The 20,074-nt window shown below is 39.2% G+C and overlaps 1 protein-coding gene across 2 annotated transcripts in view; it reads left to right on the top strand.

Annotated features, from left to right (window-relative positions):
- The window catches only part of SMOC2 (SPARC related modular calcium binding 2), a 161,497-nt gene that overhangs the window by 70,965 nt on the left and 70,458 nt on the right, over positions 1–20,074 (top strand). For both annotated transcript variants that reach the window (XM_020801181.3, XM_072993989.2), the window contains exons 3-6: positions 6,788–6,894; positions 7,984–8,083; positions 11,238–11,285; positions 18,921–18,971. In XM_020801181.3, the coding sequence (XP_020656840.1) occupies positions 6,788–6,894; positions 7,984–8,083; positions 11,238–11,285; positions 18,921–18,971 (306 nt within the window). The remainder of the gene's footprint in view (positions 1–6,787; positions 6,895–7,983; positions 8,084–11,237; positions 11,286–18,920; positions 18,972–20,074) is intronic.

The raw sequence follows: 20,074 nt of genomic DNA, 5'->3' as shown, positions 1-20,074 counted from the left end.
GTTCTTTTTAGTTTTGTGTGCCAAGGTTGGAAACTCTGGTTAAAATCAATGGGAATTTAATGAGTCAACTCCTACATAAAATTCCATTGATTCAAATGGACCTACTCTGACTGTGATTTTACTACGCTAAAGTAAGTCACAGTTAGAGTAGGCCCACTTGAATCAATAGAACTTACAGAGGGGCTGGCTCACCAACCCATCATTGATTCAATGGACTTAACTGTAGTGTGCTTTACTATGTCAAGCAATAGGATTTTGGCCACAGTTCTTGGGATTACCGGCCCCACAATCCCTGAGCCACCACGGATACCGGGAGTTGTAGTCCAAGAGAGTTTTTGAACTCTGGTGTGTCTGAATCTGTGCCTGTCAGCTTGTTTGTGTATTTGTGAAAGAGACCTGAGAAACCAGAAGTGTGGAAGCAGAGTCATTTGTATAAATACATGCTGAATATATTAGCTAAATTACCTGAACAGCCTTCTTCTGAAGTACAAGAACAGGCTGAGTCAGAAAAGGGAAAAAAATCATTACAGAAAGTGCTCTCTCTCTCTCTCTCTCTCTCTCTCTCTCTCTCTCTCTCTCTCTCTCTCTCTCTCACACACACACACACACACACACACACACACACACACACAGAAGGATCAGAAGGCAGATTGTGTGCAATTTGATTGTGTTTGAGATTAGCCACTTCAAGGAATCTCCTGTGTTTGGTTCAGGAACAACTAGGTATCTGTGGCCACTCAATGAGTTCAAACATTTCAGCTTAACCACTTTCTAAGTAGTATAATATGGTATATTACCTTTTGCACACGGTTATACCATGTACATATATTTAATACAGCCATATTTGCTTTGCCCTTTTTAAATGGGAGCTGACATTTATGGAATTTGTTTTCTGGGCCACACCTATACTGCTGTCCAAGGACTTGCACATCAAGCATTTAGGTATTTGTGGGATAATTTAAATAAATAAAATGAGGCTGCAGTCCTGGGCATAGTTGCCAGGGAATAACTTCCACCAAAATAGTGAAAATTATTATTGAATAAGAAAGCCTTAGGATTACCTTCTGTGCCAAATTTAATTAGGTGCTTAGACAATGTTGTGTTTGTTGTCTAGACTCCTGTAGCAACTGGAATGGGTCAAGAGAGAGAATTCATCTAGTTTTACTTACTCTTAAGGCTGTGCATGTGATGTTTAGAAAACATATAGTTTGTGCATGACTTTTCTTGGGTAGCTTAGGCTGTGACTACATGGTCAAATACTGCGGGATTTTCTTCACTTATAAAATGGGTGAAGTAATTTTTTTACTAATTGCATGATGTAAAGACTGATTCAAATCAGTCCAGCCCCTTTTGCTTCCCGCCCCCCAAACTGCTGCTGGTTTTAACTTTTTCAACCCAGAACAATTTGAACAGGCTTTTCCTCATATGGTTAGTTGTGATATGTTGCTGTAAATTGAAGGGAGACATCCTCTGAATTTAAAAAAAAAATGTTACATATATGAGATTAGCACTAGATCACCTTATCACCTTATCATTTGTTTCGTTCATTTAGTCTTTTAGTCGTGTCCGACTCTTCGTGACCCCATGGACCAGAGCACGCCAGGCCCTCCATTCTTCCACTGCCTCCTGGAGTTGTGTCAAATTCATGTTGATTGCTTCGCAGATACTGTCCAGCCATCTCATCCTCTGTCGTCCCCTTTTCCTCTTGCCTTCACACTTTCCCAACATCAAGGTCTTTTCCAAGGAGTCTTTTCTTCTCATGAGATGGCCAAAGTACTGGAGCCTCAGCTTCAGGATCTGTCCTTCCAGGGAGCACTCAGGGTTGATTTCCTTTAGAATTGATAGGTTTGTTCTCCTTGCAGTCCAGGGGACTCTCAAGAGCCTCCTCCAGCACCACAATTCAAAGGCATCAATTCTTCGGCCGTCAGCTTTCTTTATGGTCCATCTCTCACTTCCATACATCACGACAGGAAAAACCATAGCTTTGACTATTCGGACTTTTGTTGGCAAGGTGATGTCTCTGCTTTTTAAGATGCTATCAAGGTTTGTCATCGCTTTCCTCCCAAGAAGCAGGCATCTTTTATTTTCGTGGCTGCTGTCTCCATCTGCAGTGATCATGGAGCCCAAGAAAATAAAATCTGTCACTGCCTCCATATCTTCCCCTTCTATTTGCCAGGAGGTGATGGGACCAGTGGCCATGATCTTCGTTTTTTTGATGTTGAGTTTCAGGCCATTTTTTCCACTCTCCTCTTTCACCCTCATTACAAGGTTCTTTAATTCCTTCTCACTTTCTGCCATCAGAGTGGTATCATCTGCATATTGGAGGTTATCATTAGGTGACTGTAATTATTATTTCCCATGTTTACATTTCTATCACTTCCCCCACGAAATCAGCAGGGGCAGGACCAGAGGTCTGCATCAAAGAGATTTCACTTTCTAAAGATACCATATGATTTCTAGCTCTTGTGATGATTAATTCTCCCCTGTGAATAAATTTGCAGATGGTTCAGGAATAAGCCAAGGGAGACAGAACAAATAAACTGTCCAATATTTGAGGTGTCATCTCTTATTATCTGCACTAGTTGTTTTAACTAAAAGCTTGGAAAAACATTTTCAGATAGGGGACTGCTATCATCTTCCAGATGTTGAGGAGTCTAATTCTCAGCTCTGCAATTTGCAAAAGTTAGAGAATTTAGTATTGGGGAGATATGAATTAACCTGTTGGGTAGGTATTGTTTGGAATAAAATAATAAATTCTGGCAGGATAAGTATTTTGACTGTGTCAATTCTGTCATAAAATTGAGAGCTTGACAGCACTCCATGAATCCATTTTAGTTTTGACCAAATTATTTAATACTTTACAGCTTTTATAGATACTGTAGTTATTTATGTCCCTAAACTATTTATCGATATTTCAGACAAGAAGTATGCTCCAGAAATACTTTGAATTGAATTTTGTCATGAGAATGGAATATCTATCCACAGGAATTTTGACATAAAATAACTGATTTTTAATCCTGGGATTAAAAAGTCCGAATAGTCAAAGCTATGGTTTTTCCTGTCGTGATGTATGGAAGTGAGAGCTGGACCATAAAGAAAGCTGACGGCCGAAGAATTGATGCCTTTGAATTGTGGTGCTGGAGGAGACTCTTGAGAGTTCCCCGGACTGCAAAGAGAACAAACCTATCAATTCTAAAGGAAATGAACCCCGAGTGCTCATTGAAAGGACAGATCCTGAAGCTGAGGCTCCAGTACTTTGGCCATCTCATGAGAAGAGAAGACTCCTTGGAAAAGACTTTGATGTTGGGAAAGTGTGAAGGCAAGAGGAGAAGGGGACGACAGAGGATGAGATGGTTGGACAGTGTCATCGAAGCAACCAACATGAATTTGATACAACTCCGGGAGGCGGTGGAAGAATGGAGGGCCTGGCGTGCTCTGGTCCATGGGGTCACGAAGAGTCGGACACGACTAAACGACTGAACAAACAAACAATCCTGGGAAGGAAATAACTCAATAACATATTTTAAAGCAAAGATGGCCTGTTTGGATTAGAAAGGAAAAGAAGACGACTGTGAACAAATGTATACCTTATATGAGTTTTGTCATATATTGTTAACTCTTTCAATGTCTAGATTTGTTCATATGGATTCTACTAAAAGTTCAGTATCAAAGCCAAACAGGAATGGTGAAAGATGACCTCCCTTAACTCTTCCTCTGCTAATTGTTGTTGGAGTAGCCATATCTCTTAGTACTGATAAAAGGCCAAATACCAAATAGCCATTGATTCAAGGCATCTACTGTAGTTGTGACTTATTACTGGATTTCAGCCATTTATTAGTAATGTAGATTAGTATATTTTTTAATAGCATGCCTCCATTTCGGAGGTCTCATTTGGGTTTTCATTCCATGGATGTGAGATATGCAAGACAACATACAACATTGCATGAAGCATGGTTTAGAAACATTTTAAACAAAGGAACAGCCCTCGTAATAAGCATCTGGATTTGAAAGCCCTGTCCCTAAGCAATCACATCAGCCTTTTGATAACCTTTGCCTTAGGATAAAAATAAATAAATCTCAGTTCTATAACATTAAGCATTTTCCTATCTTTGAATAATTCCACAACCACAAGCCCTTAGGCTGGTGGAGTCCTGTTCTACCATATACAGCTTTCTAGAAATATTCTGAATATTGGATATACTGCAAAGAGGAAAAACCTAAGTCAAAGGAAAAAAAAGAGCAGATTGGAATTAATCTCTTTGGCATCTTCCAAAGATACTTCCTATATAAGAACTGATTTATCATTCTATCAGCATTGCATTAAAGATCTTGGATGCAATTCCCTACATAGTTGGTTGGATGTAGGTCTGAGCCATCTCAAAGGAATCTCAGGCAAGTGTGGATGGCTGCAATCCTCATTTGCTGGAATTTAGATCACTTTTCCCTTTGACATTTAAACCACATGGTACACCAAAAATGAAGACAGAAGTCCACCAAAGGAGAGATTTATTTTCAGTTAAAGCTCCCCTTACATTAAAACCACATGTCAGTGAGTAATACGTTAGCAAATCTATATGCTCATGTTAAGCATGTGGTATGAAAGCTGGGTTATATTGTAGTATTTTATTTTAATTTTTGAAAATATTGGCAGTGAACTACCACAGCATGGCTTGTTTAGAGCTAGGCCATTTTGTGTGAATTTAAGAAACTGACTTGTATAACTAAAAACAAAGACAAGTCTTATGGCAATTTGAAGATTTACTGCAGCATATGGACTAGAGCCCACTTCATCAGATGTGAAAGAGGTTTTCCCCCCTTGAGAAATCAAAATATATCTCTAATGCAAGTAAGAAGTTCGGCTTTTTGGACCACAAAAATGCCTACTCATAAACATTCATCTTTAAAATGCCCTTTCATCAGAGTCCCTGAAGACATGTCAAGTTTCAGGCATACATGAATGCAGTGATTTAACAAAAACAAGTATTAAAAGTCCCATATGATTGGAACTACACGTTATTTGAAACATAGGGCCCTGTTCAATCATTTGGTGCTCATGGGGCACATGAGGGGATTTTGAAGAAAGTAACTGGCTTACCAGCTTTACTAGATGCTTCTGCATGTCCTAGGCAGTGTGCAGATAATGTAAGTCTAAATAAGATCTACTCATATTCAAATGTATGTATGTAAGGGTCTTTTCAGAAGGAAGCAGAAAGTGGCCTACCAGGCCCCATTTTCCAGTGGAGACAGCTGTACCTGGAGACTTGTATCTGCTGTACACGCACAGCCCACTCCTTTCTTCAGACTAATGCCAATCACACCCTGACAGACTGGCAGATACATAGCCATTGTGCAGACTAGCCGGGCATGTTCTCTAAAGTTCCTTTAGCAGTTGCAGATTTTGAATGGAAACTTCTCTAGTATGTGCTCGCTGTAGTTTAATGGAAAGTAATACAATGAACATGTATTTGACCTATATTTACTTTTGAAAAGTTGTATATGTCCAAACAGCCCATAAATATTTGAATGGAAATATCTGACATATACTGGCTAGAGTATCAGACTAGAACTAGAAACGGCTTCAAATCCTGGCTGTGCCATGAATCTCACAGTGTGGCCTTAGGCTAGTTACCCACTTACTCTTACCTCTCCTTGCCATGCCTGCATTTTCCTTGTCTTATAAATCTAAAGCATGTAAGTGGACCACACAGAATCTTAACTGGAGAGCCAGTATAGTGTAGTAGTTATAGATGAACAGCACAGCTGTAGTGAGAACAAACACTTCCTCAACTAAAGAAAGAAACAAGACAGTGTTTTCTCTGTGTATTGAAACTGAAACAACCATTCTCAGTAGACTGGGAAAACTCATGGTTAAGGATGTCAAGGCGCAATTTAAACTCAACTGTGTGTTGTGGTTGTGGTTTCAGATAACACATTTATCATAAAAAAAAGGTGTAACAAGGTTGTTTTTCATGGTTTTATTGAGTGGGACCCAAACCAGTGGACTCCAATTAGAGAAAAGGAAATTGTGGATAAACATTAGGGAAAATGTCCTGATGATGACAGCTTCTTTAGCAATACATTATTCTACGTCAGAAAATGGTAGAGTCCCTTCACTGGGTTGTTTCAAATAGAGGCAGAATCGCCATCTGTCATGGACATTTCAGGTGTGGATTTAATGCATTGGCAGGAGACTTGACTCAATGAAATTTAGAGCACTTGGCAAATCTGCAGTTTTATGATTCTATGATTTGGTAAGATTGAAAAGTCTGGGTACATGAAAAGACCCCCAACACCATGCTAAAAAGACAGCAATCTATGTGCTAGAGCAGTGGTTCTTAACCTTTGTTACTCGGATGTTTTTGAACTGCAACTCCCAGAAACGCCAGCCAGCACAGTTGGTGGTGAAGGCTTCTGGGAGTTGCAGTCTAAAACTCCTGAGTAACCCAAGGTTAAGAACCAGTGTGCTAGAGGAAGGCGTTCCCACTACTGTGGTGCCAGCACTGAAAAGATTCTCTTTCTAAGAGTCATCAGCTTTGCTTTACACAGCAGAGGAATTTTTTAAAAATCTCAAAAGATGACTTTATCATTTTAGATATGTATGAGAGAAGGTGATTCTTGAGGTAAACTGTTCCCAAATCACAAAGACAAATGCTGGTATTTTGAATCGGGCCTCAAAACAGAGTGGAAATCAGTGTAGATGGCAAAGAGTTGGATTTCTATGGTATTCTAATTTGATTAGGCTTTAAGACTTTACCTCCTGTTATATTCTTTTTCTTCCTTTGTTTAGATGTTTCAAGATGTGTGGCAGAGAGGAAGTACACTCAGGAACAAGCGCGCAAGGAGTTCCAGCAAGTTTTTATTCCAGAATGCAATGATGATGGCACTTACAGCCAGGTTGGCTGAACATCCTTTATCTACCATGTCTGTCAATCCAGATGTTTTGTCATAACTGGTTACCTAGTTTAGTGTCTTCTTCTAATGCAAAGTAACTATAGCTGGTTGAAACATTACATTTTAATTTCAATAGTTCAAAGCCACTAAAATAAATGTATGCCATTTTTAAACCTGGGAGACTTGGGGATTAATTTCTAGTTAAGGATAGTGAGCTCTGTGAAATGTGGGTTTGGCATTACAGTTTGACTGTTGCCAACAAGGTTAAGAATATATGTATCTTCAAGTATTTCTAGTGATTGGGAACAAAGTAATGAGTATAACTTCCTCAGATCCTTAACTATTTCCTCTCTCTTTTTTTAACAATTTTTAAAATTCAAGTAGCAAAGTATAATGTTGAGCTGTGCATATATGCATACACTTTGCACATGAATTACAATTAAAACTTTTCCATAATATTTGGAAGTGTGAATGAGCTTCAGTTACTGCCTCTTTCATCCTCACAGTGATAGCATTCATTTTCATAGATAGCCTGATTTAGTCTTTCACATAGGGAGGTGCCATTCTTTTTTCGTATTCTAGAAGGCTTTTACAGCTGGGATCCGACGGTTGTTGTGGATTTTCCGGGCTGTTTCCTTGTGTTCATAAGGTTTTTCTTCCTAATGTTTTGCCAGTCTCTGTGGCCGGCATCTTCAGAGAACAGGAGTCAGAACTCCAGAGCACAGAGCTTTTTTAAAAAAATCCAAACCCCCAGAATCCTTCAAGAATTCCCCAGCAGAATTCTGGGAGTTCCTGCTCACAGACGAACACCTACCTGGGACAGTTTGTCTCTTCCAAGCTGTCTCAACTGCCTCAATGCTTCCTGGGAGGCCTAATTTTTTTTTGGGGGGGGGAATGCCATATTTAGAGCCTCATAGGCAATGAGATTGTACCTCCACAAAGACTCAGGGATTATTACTTCATATAAATAATGCTGCAATGTGGAAACATTTCTTGATAGTAGATTGTGACTGAGAGCTGTGCATTATTTCAGAATACCTGATATATTAAAATACATTTTCTCAGTTTTATATACTTGATGTTTTCTGACAGGTTCAGTGCCACAGTTATACAGGCTATTGTTGGTGTGTCACTCCGAATGGTCGTCCAATCAGTGGTACAGCTGTGGCACATAAAACTCCACGTTGTCCAGGTAAAATATGTGAAGACTTGAGAAGAGTTTTAGCTTTTGAGTTGATCCTGCTATATTGAACTGGTGTAATCTGGTGATAAAAATACATTATTTCATACGGAACTAAACACACACATACATATCCCTAAACATGACACCACAGAGGAAATTTGCTGAACTCATCAATTTGGCCTTTGAGTGGAATTGAAATCCCTAATAATTCTCTCCTAATGTTGCCTGTTAAGCCTCATAGTGGGTTGGATGATCCTTCTTCCTCTTTGGAGTCTCTGCAGTTTGGTTTCCCATCATTTGAGTGAAATTATGGATTCTGAAGTTGGATTAACCTCAAATTCCAGCACAATAGCCAACAAAAATTCAGAGAATAAACCAATTTCCTATTATAAGAGTCTAATTTTATAGATCTTCAATGCTAAGTTCAAATGTCCATAGACTACAGTCTTTTGCCTCTTGTATGATTACAATGAACGCATATGCATTCACACATGTTTGGTAGCAGAATTATGTTTGAAAGCTGATTTGTTTGAAAGGATGTCAGTCAATAATTAATTCCAGAATTTCTGCTAACAGTGCTGTTCATAAAAGTGGTTCCTACCTTTCATTACTGGATCCATGTTGTAGTGGATAGAGTGATGGACTAGGACTCTGGAGAACAGAGTTTGAATCCTCCTTCATCTATAGAAATTGACTGGGGAAGTGGAACTGGTAAAAGCACTCCTTAAATATCATACTTACCTTGAAAATCCTGCTAGGGTTGTTATAATTCTATAGGTCCAACGTGATGGTACAAAACACACATCTCTTTTATTGGAAATTATTTATAAATTTAAAATCTTCTGAGTGCCATTTTTTTTTGGTACCCTCGAATTTTAAAAGTAATGGAGAAGACACAGTCACACAAATATTCTGCACAGTAGGGTATACTGCTAGATAATCAGGTTGCATTTTTATGACCGTTTCCTACCTTTCTGGTTTCCTCAAAAGTGAAAAGAAAGAAATGCTTCCACTTTAGTGCTGCAGCAGTTCTTAAGCATGATTGTGAACACTTGCTTTGCAGATGTTCTTTTGAGGAGCAGCAGAACATCAATTGTGGGTAGAGACAGGCACGAACTTCAGTTAGGAGGTTCATGCCAGTTTGTATGCACAGCATTGCCTCCCTTCCCTCACTTCACTGCTGGATCCATCACTCACCAGCCAGTGCGCTCCTCTCATCCTCCTTTTCAGCTGTTCAACTAGTTTCTGGCAGTAGCACAGGCTTCTCTGCCCTGCCTCCCTGTTTGCCCACTCAGACAAGGAGGCAGGACAGGCAATCCTGTGCTTCTGATGGGTACTGGTCGAACAGCTGAAGAAGAGGAAGAGAGGAGCATGCACCAGCTGGTGAGTGGGTCATTGGCCAGGGTGAGTGAGGGGAAGGCACCTGTGGCTCAAAACTTCTACAGTGGCCAAAATCCTGTAGTGCAGTGAATCATATTATAGGAAACCCATCGAATCAGTGTTGAGTCAATGTTTCCATAAGTTCCATTGATTCAAATGGGCCTATTCTAACAGCAATTTATTATGTCAAAGTAAGTTGCAGTAAGAGTAGGCCCATTTAAATCAGTGGAATGGATGGACAAGTTGACTCACCAAGTTCCCATTGACTCAGTGGCCAACTCTAGTGTCATTTACTTCATTAAGCAACAGAATTGTGGCTAGTGTATAATTCTGAATTAACCCAGAGTGCTTTTTGACAGATGGTTCCTGTCAAAAAGGCACTGAGCACCTATTCTGTCCCTCCCCCTTAACTGAATGGTTTTCTGATAATGAAAAGAAAAACTAGAGAAGCGGTAAAAAATATGGAAGAGCTATACATGGTAGACATTAATGTCTGAATCCTGTGAACATTCAGCATTTGAGGAGTGGCGGTTGCAGAATGAAAGCCTCATTTGGAAGCATCCTCACACTTTTTTAAAAAAAAAAACAACTTTGGTTGTTATCATTGTTTTATGCCACTAAAAATGACCTTTTGCTGAACTACACTGTGTGAGGTCCTGCTGAATTCTTACTAGATTCACTTGTCTGTATTAACTTGGCTGTCAAGTGAACTCCATTACTGACTGGAGATTCAAAACCATCTCTCTCTGGCCCTCATTTAACACCCTACTGAGTGCAGATTGACCAAAATCCCTCATGTTGATTATTTGTTATCTGACTATGTGTGTTCCACATGGGTTCACATATGTGTTGACCCTGTGGAATCAGCATTCCTGGACATCAGAGTATCTGATTATGTTAATGTTTCTTCCATTCCCCAGACGGGATTGTTCAAATTAATTAGGCCATACTGTATTTACTTACATTGATCCAGCAGTTTAAAAATGGGAGGGGGAGGAGGTCTGTTCAATGTTAAAATTGTCTATGTGGGCCCCAGTCTTTGTCTGCGGTACTAAAATTGTTCACAGATTCTCTTGAGTATGCCCCCCCACTGCATTAATTTCCAATAGTAAGAACACCAGACAACTTGAGAGTTAAGGAGTAAATAAAATGTGCTTCCCTGACAGCATAAAGATAAATGGTCCCATCCTCCACAAACTGTGCATTGAAGAGGACCAGATACAGCATGGACATTTTTACTGCTCCCCAGGTCAAGATATCCACATGCAGGGAACTAAAAGAAATTCCAGAGCCACTGAGTCCTTGAGGAATGGCATGGAAGTTTACAAACAGGTGTTAAATTGTTGTTGGAAAATGTCAAATTCATGCTGCTATTAGCTAACTTTTCCTCCCTCAAAGCTATACATGGAAAGCTTTGCCTTGGTGCCTCTCTGTCATTTGCTTAGCATCATAGGTGCTTTGAGACAAAAGATTTGTCACCTGCCTGGTTTCCTCCATGGCTACATATTTCCATCAAAACCCCTTTGTTTTAATATGCTGTAATAAACAGGAAGATCTGTGGCTTTCAAGATGGTGTTCTTTTGCTCTTCCCATCGTTCACTACCATTGGCTGTACTAGCTAAGGCTCCTGGGAGTTACACTCCAGCAGCATCTGGAGAACTTCAGATTGCCAATCCCTCTGTTAAAATGACCCTGCTTAAGTAACTATTCCACTCTACCCTGGTTTGGATCATAATTATTAAACTGATTTTACTCCTGTTTTCTGCCCCCCTGCAACTATTAGGTTCTTTGAATGAGAAGTTGCCTCAGCGAGAAGGGACAGGGAAAGCAGGTAAATATCTTATAATTTAATATGGAGCGTCCTCTCTGGTGATGTTGAGCACTTGTTGTACCTTCTACTTTCCCACAGCATCAAAACACTGTCTAGTCCAAGGAAATGTAGTCAAAAAAGTAGCAGTAGCTCCCAGTCTAGGGCTTTCAGCTACTGCTATCAAATCCAACACCATTTTTTTCCTAGAAATGTAACTGTGTTGGATCCTTTTAAGAAGATAGGTAGCATGCAAATATTTTCAATGAATTAAATAAATAATGGAGCCACATGCCTTCAGCCTTTCACCAGCCTTTCTGGATATATCCTACCACATACTGCAATAGTTGGTATAGTTTTCCCGATGAAAGAGGCATTGTTTTATCTGGAAGTTCTTTGATGTGTCAGAATAGAGTATTCCACTCGAGGTGACAGGCAGAAATATTTTATTCCACATAATTTTATTCTACCTTTTCTTAAAATAATTCAAAATAATAGACTCTTCTTCTCCTTTTTTTTAAAAAAACAACAACTCTGTTAGACCAAGAAATAGTTAAGTGCAAATATTGAAAGTTATGCAGTGAAGTTTGTTTTTCAACAAGAGTTTGAAGTTAGGTCTCTTTAGTTTAATGCCACAGTTTTAATCACTACTCTGTTTTCTGAATCTTGTACTCTCCAGTAACCTGCTCTCAACCAGGTAATTTCATTTACTTTTGGAAGTAAGCTAACATATATTTGTGCCAATTAATTTGCTAGGAATCAAAATAAGGGTGAATGCTCGCTCATAACTAAATTCATTTTTGCATTATTTATTTCTGGTTTTATGCTAGGTCACCCTGGGCAAATTTTTAAAGGGTTGCGCATACAGTTTTAAATAAATTACTAATACACTCCAATGCTCCAGGTTTTGATTCCAACATGAGTCAAGATAGCTCATTGATTCAGGTCTCTGGCTGTGGAGCCAGAGGTCAGGAGTTTGATCTCCCCCCCACTGTGCCTCCTTGACAGTGGCTGGACTTGATAATCCATAGGGTCCCTTCCAGCTCTGCAGATCAAAGATGGTTATCAGGCTCTTTTATCCAGATCTGATTTATGTTCCCATGTGCTGAAAATGTACAAATAACAGCAGCGGGAAGAGCAGACAGTGAAAGTGAAGGCAAATACAGTGGGGTCTTGACTTGAGAACTTAATCCGTATTGGAAGGCGGTTCTCAAGTCAAAAAGTCTGTAAGTCAAGTCTCCATTGACCTACAGTGCATTGAAAACTGATTAATCCCGTAACAGGCCGTTTTTGTTCCATTTTGGTTTTTTTCTGGTCTGTAAGTCAAATCTCAGTCTGCAAGTCAAACCTAAATTTTGCGGCCAGAGAAGTCTGTAACTCAAAAAGTCTGTAAGTCAAGCCATCTGTAAGTCAAGGGTCCACTGTAAGCACAATGTCCTGTTGCAAATACATTTTGTAATTTTAATTTTATGGCAAAATATTAACCTACTACAAAAAAATAGAAATAGCATTGACATACTGCTCATCTGGTCATCCAGACCTAAGATGCATGATGCAGTAAAGTTTAGCATATGTGGAGACATTTTGATTTTAAAGATCACTAATGATTTGCTTTGTAAATGGCAAATACTATTTGTTCTTGCAAATACAATGAAACAAGAACACTCGCCAAAAGGCTTTCTGTTCGTCCTGTAATTAATAAAACAGCTATATAGGCATTGTTGTCAGCATGATTCAACCAGGGTGCTCACAAAGGAGAGCACTCCAGCTTAAACGCTTATGAGCATAACGTATGTCAGCAGGAAATGCCATGGCCTCTTTTTTCCTCCTCCTCCTCCTCCTCCTCCTCCTCCTCCTGTTGCAAGATTCAGCAATCTTTGTTAAAAGGATGAATCAACGTTTTGCATCTCTACAGAGCTGGATTTCCAACTTAGTAAAATATCTGAAACCCAGAAGCCTCAGTAAAAAACTTAACAGTATCTGCATGATTTCCCTCAGAGAGGGACCCATCTTTTTCACAGCCACTGTGGTGCCAAAAGGTGCTCAGCTGAGCCTTGGGGAATAGAGTGCCTTTCTTTGTCCTGCCCAGAATTAAGAAAGCTTACTGTTTTGGATGGTAGCTCAAAGATTTCATGAGATGAGGCCACCCTAACTAGAGAATTCTGGGAGTTGTATTTTGAAAAAAATAATAATTTCCAAGTTCTGGCCCTACCCAAGGCAAGTTACAGGATATGGGTGGACACGCTTCATGAGTGATTTCCAAGTACAAAATGAATATTCAAACTGGGCTTTCCCTGCCCCATACTACACAAGCTTTGCAAGTATTCTGTTAACTGCATCGTAAGCAGTCTTAGATCTCTAGGAAGAAGGTGGCATATAAACAATAAAAATAACTAATTAATTCAGAGCAAGCAGTGTGATGCTTATGCATCCTGAAACATCAGTTTATAGGCCATGTGTCTTTCACTTGTTGGGTTTTCTTAAAATATTCCAAAAAAGTGGGGCAGTTCATGGATGGGGGTGGGCGGCTTCCTCACCCCAATATTCCAGGGGGAGGCATTGCCTCAGTCATAAGTCACTGTCACCAAAAATCCTCATCATATTGCCTTGGCTTGTTCTGAATCTTTTTTACATAGCCAAGTGTGCTTAGGACAAAGCTTTGGAGAGCTAGTCAGTGTCATTATTTCATCTATTCCCATGGTAAGTGAGGTTAAATTTTCTGACAATGAGTAATTATGATGAGTTAAACTGATGGATCCCATTGAGAGCCAAGCAGTTGTTGTTATTATTATTAATGATACAACCTTATAACATTTTATCTGCCTGTGCTAAAATCATTTATATGTCTGTCTGAACTAGTTTACCTCCCACTGCAATTAGTGGACTTCACCCCAAGATGAACAGGGATGCATATTCAACTTTGTTTAATATGGATTTAATTCCTATTTTCTGCATTAAGTGCACAAGCTAAGGAAATGTGACAGGAAAATTATGTTACTGTCCTTGATTTATGGTCCTGCAGGACCTTTAGCAACCATAACCATTATATATTTTATTTCGATGTAAAGAATCAGTCGCTATTTCAGCTGAGTAATGTGAGATCCATACATATAACTTGAGGGCAGTCATTTATTTCATACATTTGCCAGGCAAATGCATAGGTTCCAAGTGTCCATAATGTTCTGAAGAAACTCAATACAGGTCATAAATTCTGTTTTCTTGGCACTGCCTGTGGCTAATATGCTATGTGCCATCTTTAAAAATTGCCTAGATTTTGAGATTGAGCAGCAGTGAATATGTTTTATCACCTGTCTCCAGCTACATGCTGTGCTTGATTTACATGGAACAAAACCAGGTGTGAAGCCCAATGCTTCAGAAAGCAAACTGCAGTAGCTTGCTGTTTGCTGACGTAGCCAACCAGCTGTCAGGACATATTTGCATAAACATGGCAGAATTCCTGCTAGGTTTAATGTTTCACTTCATGGGTATCTGGAAAGACACTGAAGGGGTATCTTGGGATCCATTGGTTGCCAACATCTGTTTTGTAGGATCAGCATGTTTTATAAGAGAAGATTTTGCAGAAATTAGACATTTGCACTATACATACTCCATGTAGGGACCTCAACTGAAAAGAGAACTAGAGACAGAGAACAGAACATTTGGGGGGGGGTCAACTATATATTATACATAGCCTGTCACTAGAAGAGAAAATTCCTTAGGAGTCTGGATGGAAAGAATAGTCACTAAATCTCTCATTCTCCTCAGTTTAGTCTCTCTCATAACAAGTCTCCTTAGTGAGGAATTTTAAAGCCCTGGGAGATGCCTCACCTCCAGCAGAGAAAAAGACAAAGACCTTTCCCCCTGTAAAGGTTCTGTGATTTTTGCAGAACATCTGTACTGCTATTTCTTTTTGAGAAACAAAGCAAACATACATGCACAAAACAACTACAAAAGTTGATGATTCAGCAAGATGCAAACTACCCTTCCCTTTCTTCATATTCTAGCACTGGGAGATTTGTAGGTTCAACAATTGCAAAAAAAATTGTGCAAAAAATGGGCAGGTTTGTCATCGAAGCTACCAACATGAATTTGACCAAACTCTGGGAGGCAGTGGAAGACAGGAGGGCCTGGCGTGCTCTGGTCCATGGGGTCATAAAGAGTTGGCCACAACTTAATGACTAAACACAACAAATTGCTCATAACATAGTTCTTGCCAATGTGAGAACTCTATAAAATAAAGAAAAGGTAGAAACAGTATATTGAAAACCTATGCAGAAGAGACAGAAGGATGAGTGACTCCTTTGAAGAGCAATCCTATGATGAAGAACCAAATCTAGAATGTGAAGTGAAATCCTCATCATACAGTGGATGAAAACACTGGGAAGAAATATATCACCAGCAATAGAGGGAATACTGATAGAACTATTTCAAGCTACAAAGACTGTTAAAATTCTAACAAGAATAGGCCAACAAATATGGAAAACAAAAAAGTGGCCCACAATATACTTTCCATTCTCCAAGAAAGGAGATGTTAAGGACTGCAGTAACTATAGAATCATTATTTCCCATGCAAGTAAAGTGATGCTCAGGGTGTTATAACAAAGTTTGTTTCCTCATGTGGAGTGAGAAATGACTGATGTTCAAGCTGGATTCCAAAAAGGAAGAGGCATTTGAGACCACATGGCAAATATCCACTGACTGCTGGAGCACACCAAAGAGTTTCAAAAAAAAGAGATCAGTCTATGCTTTATAGACTACAGCAAAGCCTTTGACTGTGCAGATCATGAGAAGCTATGAGTTGTTCCCAAAGAAATGGGTGTGCCTCAGAGCTTGATTGTGCTGATGAGTAACCTGTTTTATAGTTAAGACAGAATATGGAGAGACAGGCTGGTTCATAATAGGCAAAGGAGTCAGACAAGGGTGCATTTTGTTTGTTCAGTCTGTATGCAGAACATGTCATGCAGAAAACTACACTCAATTCAGATGAAGAAGTGAAAATTGATGGAAGAAACATCAATATTATTTACTTACTTCATTTTTATACCCCCCCAGGGGCCACTCTGGGCAGTTTACAACGAGCATACTAACAACATAATTAAAATATCAATTTGACAGAACAGAAAATAAAAATAATAAAATGAAAATAAACAATAGGCTATATTAAAATATATATGCTGTAAATGTAAATGTTTAATATACATGTAAGATATGCAGATGGCACGGCCTTGCTGGCAGAAAGCAATGATGACTTGAAATGATGTCTGGTGAAAGTGAAAGAGGAAAGTGCCAAAGCAAGACTGCAGTTGAATGTTAAGAAGACAAAAATAATGACTACAAAGAGTTACACAACTTTAATGTGGACAATGAAGAAATTGAAATAGTGCAAGGTTTCATATACTTCGGTTCAACCATCAGTCCAAATGGAGACTGCAGCCAATAAATCAGAAGAGGCTTGGAAGGGCAGCAGTGAAGGAATCAGAAAAAAATGATCAGCTGTAAGAATATGTCACTCTATCCCAAACTACTTTTTTTTTACTGCTAAAGTGCCCTTTTCCCCTCTAGTGACCGGAACATTAACAACAGCAGCAACAGTGCTACTAATTTGGGAAGAGGAAGGGAAGTTTTAATAGGGAAAAATTCCCTACACTTCCTACAGGGCACATTTGGGAGGGGGGTGGCAGGCAGTCAAGGCCCCCATGAGAGCTGAGCAGTACATTTGGGGCTCAGGATTTGCATGTGGCCCATAGCCAGTGTTTTGTCCACCGTGACCATGAAACTATCATCTGCACAGCACAGTGAGAGTTTTCTGTAGGTTTTTTTCTCACTTTCGCTTTTGATTTTTTTTTTTTGAAAAGTATATAACACATTAGGTAAACATATCTAGTTGTTACTTTAATTTTTTTGCAGTGAAATTTGATGTTGATAGTTTACTGAACTTAAGCAAGCTGGCCTCACAGAGATGGTCAACAGTATTCTCATATATATTTGAATATCCTCTAGCCATAGCCTCCACTGACAACTCAGACAAACAGTGCAGTATTCTTGTATAAAATGGGACACAGTGAGGGCTTTATGAGGTCCTGGGCCTGGAGTGACTCACCTGTTCTACATTCCATATAAAGAAGTGGCCACCGTTCCACATTTTTTCCCAGGCACCGCTTTCAGATATTAAAGGAACATCTGGCACTTGAATGGACTTTGCATAGCATTATCTGTACTGAAGCAATTAATATAAGGAAAGGAGATGCTGTCTGCATTCTAAAGCCTTGCTTATATCAGGTGGAAATGATAGTGGAAGCATTATTTTCCGAAACATTTTGATTCTGAAAATCTGATATAGTGCCCTGAATGTTATTGCCAGTTTACATATTTTGGAGCACTTGCTGTTTCTTTCTTTTTCTTTTTCCTATAACCTCTCTTGTTGGGTGGACAGTATAAGAAGTATAAGGAATATGCAGAAATACAATATGTAGGAAAAAAGCAAATAAAACTCACCTAGGAAATGTGTTTATGTAAACAGCCAGAGAATTCACCGCATGTCACTGTGCCAATGCACACAAACACACAGAAGCTCTGCTTTGTATCATGGTTTTTGTAAGTCCAGGAGCCTACAGAATGCAGTCCGTTTTCTTTGGCTTGTATTGCTGTGCGCACAGGGAGAACAAATTGTCTAAGTTGTTAAGGGCGACCAAGTGAAAAAGAAGACAGGACTCCTGCCCCTTTAATAGTTGTGTAGAGGAGGAAATTTCAGCAGTTGTAGTTTGCCTGAGATGTTTCCTGTTCTGTACAACTATTATAGACACGGGAACCCTGTCATCCTTTTCGTCTGGTCACTCTTAACACTGTTCATTATGATCACAGGCAAAAACGAGGCACTCTTATCCCATCTTAAGCTTTCCTGCCCCGAATGCCCTTGCCAGATGACACGAGATGAATAACCACTAGGGAGAGGGTTGTTTTGTAGTAGTGTTCTGCCACTGAACAGTCTTCGCAGACAGCTTGGATCTCTCAGTCCCAAAAGGTGTGTTTTAAGAATCTCATAGTTTTAAATAAGTTTGTTATTTCATCCTATATTTTAATGCCATTAAAATGTTGAAAGCCACCTAGAGATTGTGCGTTGTTGAATATCTATATACATATAGTGAATACATTAAACAGCAAATCAAACAGTGTCTTATGCTTCATTGTGTCCAGTTGACAATGGATGCAGTGGCTATACATGAGTTGAAAGCAAAAGAGCTGTGTTTTCCTTACCTGGTATATGGCCCCACAGCCTACATGGTCCACTTGACCTCAGGATGCATATCTAATCTGGTTTCCTCTTTCAGATGCAAATATCCAGTCTTTTGTCAATTAAGCAAGAAACATCTTGTTCCCAAACCAAACCTATGGATTGGGGTTTCTTTGCATGTGTCAGGGAAAATTTGCCAATATATTTATCATCTAATTGCGCCACTGGCCAAAGCATCAAAATATGAATTGAATTTATATCAAAATATGAATTTATATCATTTCATGTGGTGGGAATTGTATCCTATGACCTGTTATTAACCATCTGAGGTTTTATTCAAATTATCAGTCTCAGTCATGTATGTGCACTTATTTAGCTTACTCTCATAATTGTAGTATCCTTGCAAATCTTTTCCATTCTGAATTCAGATGATGCCTCAGCTCCTGCACTGGAGACTCCACCCCAAGGAGATGAAGAAGGTGAGGACTGTTGAACAAATGTTGTTGTTGTTGTGAGCTGTTCAATGAGTGGTTTACTATTGTCATTCTCACCTGGGTTTTCACAGCTGAGGAGGCATTTGAATCTGGATCTCCACAGTATCATATGTGTTGTTTCTATATGTAAAGTTATTCAGGATGCTGGCACTAACAGGAATTATGACAAGTACAGTAGCCATTGATTACGTGACAGGGCATATTCCTTTCCTGTAGCTCTCACTTGTTGTAGTACCTGGTTAATTGGATTTGGTTTGGATTCTGAGTCCACTTAGCTAGATTTCCCCTGTACCCACTTCCAAAATCAGCTGATCTAAAAGTACTGTAATGTGATTGATTTGAAACATTTCTTTTCAAGAAAGCCATTGGGCTGGATGATGACGGGTGTGATTTTAGCAGCTGAAAGTTTTAATTCCATTTCTGATGGCTGTATTTCAGAATATAATTTATTTAATTTGATATTGGGAGCCACCAAAAGAATCACTGAAAGTAAAGTTGGGATATAAATGTTTTAGTAAGTACAGTATTTTTCGCACCATAAGACACACTTTCCCCCACAAAACAGGGGGGGGAGTCTGTGCTTCTTATGGAGCGAAGAAAACAGATTATATTTTCCTGTTTTCTTCTCCTAAAAAATTGGTGCGTCTTATGGAAAGGTGCATCTTATGGAGCGAAAAATACGGTAAATGGATCAGTGCAGTTGACAGGTTGGGCTGATCATCTGACAGATACAATAATTCCCTTACAATGGAATTTCCTATTGTTGCTGATTTAATATTATAAATACATCCAACAGCATTTTGACATTGACTAAAGCTGAAAACCTAATCATGACTGCTGAGCAGCAAGTCCTGTTAAGTACACTGGGACCAACATTGGTGTAAACATGAATAAGATTAGGCTTTAGCCATTCACAGTCGGGAAACTTTATTAGTATCTTTGGCATCAATGTCACTATTGTCAACTGATATGGGGTGTAACCTAGTGACCCAGTTGTGTATAACTGGTACACCCTCATTTGGGAACCACTAATACTTTTGAAATCCACAATGAGACCCTTCTGCGTATTTTGAGCTAAATGAAGTAAC

This window comes from Pogona vitticeps, chromosome 1, assembly GCF_051106095.1.
Source record: "Pogona vitticeps strain Pit_001003342236 chromosome 1, PviZW2.1, whole genome shotgun sequence".
In the NCBI taxonomy this organism is placed as follows: Eukaryota; Metazoa; Chordata; class Lepidosauria; order Squamata; family Agamidae; genus Pogona; species Pogona vitticeps.
The sequence above is the reverse complement of the archived record's forward strand: the minus strand, read 5'-3'. Positions and strand labels throughout refer to the sequence as shown.